At 39.1% G+C, this 6,935-nt stretch overlaps 1 protein-coding gene across 5 annotated transcripts in view; it reads left to right on the top strand.

Moving 5' to 3' along the window:
* dock8 (dedicator of cytokinesis 8) overlaps positions 1-6,935 on the top strand; it is a 52,633-nt gene that overhangs the window by 15,699 nt on the left and 29,999 nt on the right. For all 5 annotated transcript variants that reach the window (XM_005918974.3, XM_042219490.1, XM_005918975.3 and 2 more), the window contains 6 exons: positions 721-896; positions 1,294-1,365; positions 1,561-1,669; positions 5,193-5,402; positions 6,159-6,244; positions 6,757-6,823. In XM_005918974.3, the coding sequence (XP_005919036.1) occupies positions 721-896; positions 1,294-1,365; positions 1,561-1,669; positions 5,193-5,402; positions 6,159-6,244; positions 6,757-6,823 (720 nt within the window). The remainder of the gene's footprint in view (positions 1-720; positions 897-1,293; positions 1,366-1,560; positions 1,670-5,192; positions 5,403-6,158; positions 6,245-6,756; positions 6,824-6,935) is intronic.

The following is a 6,935-nucleotide window of genomic DNA, read 5'->3' on the forward strand; positions in this document are numbered from 1 at the left end:
CCCCCTTTGGTACACTTTCTAATGATTATAAAAGCTCATCTGTGTCAGAGTACAGATTTGTTAAAAGGCTTAAATATGAAACTTTCAACCCATTTATATTGTACTTTGAAACCACTACAGCTTTGCTTTTGTGATGATCTGATGTAGTAGAGATGGAGTTACAGTTTCTGTCTAAAAATAGGATTTAAAAAAACACACACACACACACAAACAGCCTGAATGCCAGCTTGTTCCGGTTTCCGCTTATGTAAGTCCCTGTGTCTTTTGTTCTCAGACAGGTATGAGGTATTAGAAAATATTCATGATTCAACATGTTTGGTTATGCTTCCCTTTTTCTTCTCTGTAGTGTGTCTGAATTTGACAAATGGCTGTATAAACTGTAAAATGAAAAGTGTTTGGTTTTCCATTTTGCTTCTTGTAAAAGCTTATAGTTAGGGCTGGATCAGGTAACCGTGAACCAGTGTTTAGATACACTGCAGTATTCCTGCAATAGGACTCTCTATAAGTTTACACATCACTCTGCATGTAATCATTAGTTATTATTCATTTGTTGCTCTCTTCCTTAGTGACCTCTTTGTCTTGTAGGATAGCACTGGTGGTTGCCAGTATTTTCTAGATATTTAATTTTAATGTTTTGTTTTTTTTTCTGATATGTATTCTCACTTTTTTTTTCCATCTTCCCAATCCCAATATTTTCTCCATCATTCTTCGATTCTCCAGCCTCAGACGTATGATGCAGTGGAGCCCTTGGACCTGGAGGAATTCTTCATGTCGCAGTTAAAAAGTGGAGACTCTGCCCTGATGCAGGAATTTGGAGACTTTCCTGATGATGACCTGAAGGTGGAGCAGGTGGAAAAGGAGTGTCGCACTATTCGACACTCTGTCCCAGAGGATGGGTATGTTACAGGCCAATGATTGTTAAATAAGAGGATAATTTATGAGTCAATTAACATGGTTTTCTAGAGCTCACAAAAAGCCAAAAAAGGACAGCGTTTTTTACTGACATGTTTCTCTGAATGTCTTAAAATATTGATTAAACTGATGTTCAGAGGTGGGTAACAAGCCTTTATTCATCTTCCAAAGAAGTTTAGCAGATTGTTTTGTAATAAAATAAATATTTAGACTGTCTCCCCAAATTCATTGTAAAACAACTTTCTGCACGTTATCTTTGCTTATTCAGAGTATTCACAACGTGACCATGAAGTCCAAATTAAGACAGGAGAAGAATTCAAAGTTTTCAGCTGCTTGCATGTGTCTGCATATCTCATTGTCCTCATCCTTATCTCTTAACAGAGTGGAACTAGATCCGCATGTAAGAGACTGCATAAAGAGTTACACCCAGCCGTGGCTTGTCGTCTCCAGAAGGTAAAAGACTGCGTGTCCTATCTGATACATTCTTATGTTTACATGTTTCCTACAAAGACTCTCATATTCACTGCACACATGCACTGCATAATGCTTCAGTGTTGTTATCCAGACTGGTTCAGAGGTCTTTTAGTTAACCATGAATGCCCTTTTTTGTGTTTTTGTGTCTTTTCTGTCTTATGTGTATGCATGAAGATGCCAGGGGGATGGCTGGAGTGTGTATTCAGAGCGAACTGGCCTACACAAACTTCTTCGGAAACAGACCTTTGAGTCGGATTTTCAGCCAGAAAATCAAGAAAAAACGGTAAGAAACACAAACACACAGTCATGTGCTAAAGTTTTAGTTTAGAGGTTCGGATAAATAACCCAATAAATATTGAGTGTAAGTACCCTTTTACTTAGCCTGTGTCTTAACCAGCACCCTGTTACTCAATGAAGGAGCCTTCCTCCTGTTCAGTGTTGCGTGCAGCATACTATGAAGAAACAAGTCCTCACTGATTTCCTTCTTCAGCCTCTTGTGTGCAGCGTGATGCTTCAGACATGCATTGTTGCTGTAGTCTCAGTTTACAGTTAGGTTGTCACATCTGATTTTGCTTGTTATTATAGAAACAGGTTTTTGACTAGATGGTGTTGCTTTGGTTTGTTGGTTATTACCACTTTAGACGGTCAGAACAACTGTGTAATTTGTCTATCTGCAGTTGTGATGTAACTATTATTTGCTGAACAACAGCCAGCAGTGAGAGATGGTTTAGTTTAGTGTGTTTTTTGTTTTTTTGTCTAGCTAAGCTAGAATATGAGAAAGTTAATGACTTTCCAATCTAAATACTGACAAGAAATGGAGTAAGTGGATTTCCCCAACAGCTTAATGCTATTTTTAAGCAGAACTACAAGAAAAGTTACTTGCCACAACTTGTCCTTGAATGACATTGCGTTGGAACTCTGATAAAGTGACTTCTGTGTGGCAAAGACATTGTAGTGAGAGCAGTATGGTAGTCCATACTGATCAAGGCTTGAGAGACAATTGTTGGTGTGAAATGTGAGGCTGGGGGGAGACTGGGTTGGGAGACTGAGCGGGGAGTGGGTGGGGGTTGCTTTAATAGAGAACACAACAGTGTGTTGTTATTCACATCACTCTTTTTTTACCCTACACAGTGGCTCTTTTAAGTTTAGTGCACCACAGCCCTGTTGTGTGTAACCTGTATTATATTCAGCATTTTTCAGATCAGTAGCTGCCATCCAAGTGTTTGGATCTTTCATTATGGATCCTTGCCTCAGTCCTTCACTGAGCCAAGTTCACATCCTCTCTGTGCCCTCTCAGTCGCTTATTTGTCTTATAGTGGCCAAATCCCAGCTCCCAGAATCACACAGTAGCGGCCAATCCAAGTCCCAGCCAGTGCCACTCCCAGTTCCTGGCCCAGCCATCCCTTAGCCCCAGCCAGTCTCTTGTTGCTTCATCCTGCCAATTCTGACTAATTACCCAAACCAAAAGGCCCTCATTACTGCTGTAGGCTTCCCATGATCTATATGCCAGAATGAGAGTGACAGAGAGGGGAAGAACAGCTCTATTGTCCTTCAGCACTTAATAGTTCTCTTCTATGGACCAGTCTGCTTTAACAATAGCCCCGGGAATCATGGCGTGATGGACTCTTGGAGCCTCAACATTGTGAAGCTTAACCAGACTGGAAACTCAGTCAGTCCTAGCCTGTGGTGTGAGAGCTGGGATATGAATTTGATGGATGATAGGAGTGAAAGAGACAAGGAGAATTGGTGGCAAGAGGGACTGCTCAGATCAGGATGCAGCTTGGGAGCAGTGAGGTTATGACCTGCAATCTGGCTAAAAGGTCATATGACAATTTTTGGGGTTAGAATCTTGAACTCGTGTCATTATAATTACGGTTGTGCATACGTGCTTGCCTGGATACAAAGGCTATCGCTTCAACTCAAGGTGAAAAGCTCAATTCGCAAATCTCGACACAGGAAATGGTTCAGGGCTGAATGAAACCCAGGCCCCTTGCAGCCTTTTGGCATATGGGTTGCTTGCTCAACTGAGTTATCTACAGCAGTGCCCCACCATCCTGTTTTTTGGGGGGGGGGGTTTGTAAATATTCCAACTACAGACAGTGATTCATATCCCGGGCACTCTAATGCTACTTTTAGGAAATTTGATTTCTTTGCAGATATTTACTCGGCGACAGGGGTTTTTATTGTTTGTTTTTGTTTGTTTCAGTTTTTTTTTTGTTTTGTTTTTGTTTTTGTTTTTTTAAATGAAATCATTGATCCATTTGAAGAGGTTATACACCAAATTAAGTTACTTTTGTAGGTGAACTTCCTTATCGTGCAATGCCTTTCTGAGAGACCTCCCGCTTATGATTTCTTACTTGAACCATAACAGCAGATCAAAAAACATGATTTCAATGGGGAAAAAATCTGATCATGTGAACTCCTTGTGCAGTCAGGTTGGTTTTGGGTTTGTTTTTGTTTTGTTTTGTTTTTTGGGGGGGGGGGGTCTGATTCTGGTTTAGTTGGAGGCATTGATGCCTAAAGAGTTTTTAACATGTAAGAATCTTTTATATGCCAATTAAAACTGCTAAGAAACAAAAACCATAACAAGGTTGACTTTTTTTTTTTTTTTTTTGGAGTAATAAACGAAGAAGCTTGCGGTGCATTTTTGAATACTTGACTGAATATAAAGTTTTACATACAACATTGCTCACAACTACTCAATAGGTCTCCCTCTGGATGCACAGAATATGTCAATACAATAGTCAAATTCATCACACACTTTTGTGAGCAGTTCTGGTGTCAGTGCAGCCATTGCTGTTTTTATGCCATCTACCAGAATCCACTCTTTCTGACAGTACGTGTTTCGATCATTACTAGTGAATGGTGGCGGGATTAAGGCACTTTTGAAATCAGATTATTTTTAATACACTTCATTTTTTTTTTTAAAATTAGACACCATATTCAGATGCTGTTTTTTCAAAAGGCTTCTGAGCACATTTATGAATCACATCACATCTAAGTGTCAAAATTATGCCGCTTTTTCTAGCTCTGGGTTAGCTCAGTTAGCTCAACCCTCTATGCTGTTCTCACTTTTGTTGAAAAACCCAAAGGCCTGTTGGGAGATCTGATTACAGAATTTGATTAACTCATTTAAAATTCTGTCAATATCATATCAGGAATGATGAGTAACTTATACCTCATTACCTTCTGGCCCTTTGTTACTGATTGGCTGGTCAATTTTCATGTATCAAATATTAAAAAAACAAAACAAAGCTTCTTGTTCATAAAAAATTAAGGATTAGTTATACACACCTGCTGAATATTGTGAAGTAAGTCAAGTCATTTTACTCTCTTTTAAATACAGTGAACATAAGCACAGTTATATGCTGTGTCTTCTACACTGAGTAAGCCTTGTTTAGAAAAGTACAAGAGCCTGTCATTGTCTCAATCTAAAACAGAGGCTGTCTAGACTGACTAAATGCCTGTTTTGTTGTGTCCGCTGACCACGTAATAGTGGAAGCTCTATTTTTAATACAGTGCATGTTGATGATGGTTGATAAAATGCTTTTCCAGCATGGTGTTGATATGCTGTTGTTACAAACAAGGTTTGAGGTAAATGCATGGTTGTCTTTTTCTTTAAACCAAGGGGGAACAACATGTGTCTACTAATCTTGTTCCTCTGGATATTATAGCCCCATACTTTGGCTTTCCTTGTGCTTTCCTGCCTTTTTCTTCCACTTCCTTGTGTTTTCATTTTATTTAATTCCTCTCCTCCTGGCCATGACATGACCCTTACCCCTGCTCTTATTCTGTCATTGCTCCAGGTCAAGTCACCAACTCTAGCAACGTTGACAGATGACTCTGGCCACACACTGACCTCCTCTGACTTTAACTTGCGGTGCCTGACTCCAGACAAGAGAGTTGAGGGTCTTCTGGCTTTCAGCAGCCATGAAGAGCTGGATCGTTTAAACCAGGAAACACGGCAAGGGAACAGACACCCTGAGCTGTTTGCGCTCTACCCACCACCTGATGAGGTGAGATATAAAAACAAAGTTGTTGTTTTTTTTTGTTTTTTTTTCCATTAATATTTCAGCTGCTGCGTTTGCCTTTCATGATAGTTGGGATCTGCAAAAATTACCAAAAATCTAACGGATGTACAACCACTTCTTTCAGATAGTAAATAGAAAGTTTTTATTTTAAGACATCTAAAACTGAATAGTAAATAGAAAATACTCCTTTTTTTTTTTTGACTACACAAATTTATAAATGATACAAAAACTAATAAAATTGTGACTGGAAAATTGTAATGCACATTTTCACTAAGATTTTATAGACTGCCAGTTACAAATAAGCTATAATGAAACTAATAAGAGTTGCAGCCCTTTCTCGTTTTTCATAATATATTAAATACACATCTGAAACCTTAGGTGCCCACACAGGGAGCAATATGCAATGAGCTTGGGGACTTTCCAGTTCTCTGTTGCCTAGGTAACTCTCTAATGTATTTACTACCTGGTTACATGATGATCAGTGTATCCTGCACTCTCATTGGTAATAACTTTAGTTGCTCGTCTCGAGGTTGAGAAGAGTTTATCCGGGAAGTTGCCTGTAGTTGCTTAAAGTTCACAAATATCACTGACTTTCTATGGTCTCTGGTTGCTATATTGCTGCAGATCGCTTCCTGTGTGGACATGACTTGTGTTCTTAATTTCGCTTCTTCTCCATCCACAAGCATCTGTGCTTAGTTAAATCTTTATTTTTTTAAACATATTTCTGTAAATATCTTACAGGAAGATACAGTGGAAATCCGTCCTGTTCCCGACTGCCCCAGAGAACACATTGGAGAGCGCGTTATGATCAGATGCCAGTCTATAAAGTATGTCATACGTTTTCATTATACTGTAGTAGGGAGAATAGTCTTGTAGTTTAAACAGCTGCATAGCTGAGTAGTTGTTTAAGTGATGGATGGAGGATTATGTGAGGGTGGAGGAGTGTTGTTCGGCAGTGGTTGTTTTCCAGAAACTCTCCGTCCCTCCCTTTCTCTGTGGGATTCTGTCTCTTTTGCTCCTTCTTTCATTCGAACACATGCAAATGCACTTTTCCTGCATTACAGTCCTTGTATAATTCGTACAGTTGCCAAATATTTGAGTTGAACTGCTTGCAATGCTTTGGCCACTTTTCTAATCCTTTTAACCCTCAGTTCAAGCGCATCATCACTTCCTCTAACTACTTTGTGTCTAACAGGAATTAAAATTCCTGAAAAATCAGTAGAATCAAAAACTGATGGAAAGCTAATTGAGGGAAAAAAAATGAGGATTTGTATTCAGGATTTGCATCTTCTCCTGCGATAAAACTCCTAATGTAATTTTCCTTTGTGTGGCCTTTTAGGTTTGAAATAGAAATTGAACCCATATTTGCCACCATGGCACTGTATGATCTGAAAGAGAAGAAAAAGGTGAGCAAACTTTTTTCACTGTCAAATTCACATTTTTTTAATGTTATACAAAATTGTGCGTGTGTGTGTGTGTGTGTGTGTGTGTGTGTGTGTGTGTGTGTGTGTGTGTGTG

This window comes from Haplochromis burtoni, unplaced genomic scaffold, assembly GCF_018398535.1.
Source record: "Haplochromis burtoni strain Fernald_Lab_line unplaced genomic scaffold, NCSU_Asbu1 Contig_34, whole genome shotgun sequence".
Classification (NCBI taxonomy): Eukaryota; Metazoa; Chordata; class Actinopteri; order Cichliformes; family Cichlidae; genus Haplochromis; species Haplochromis burtoni.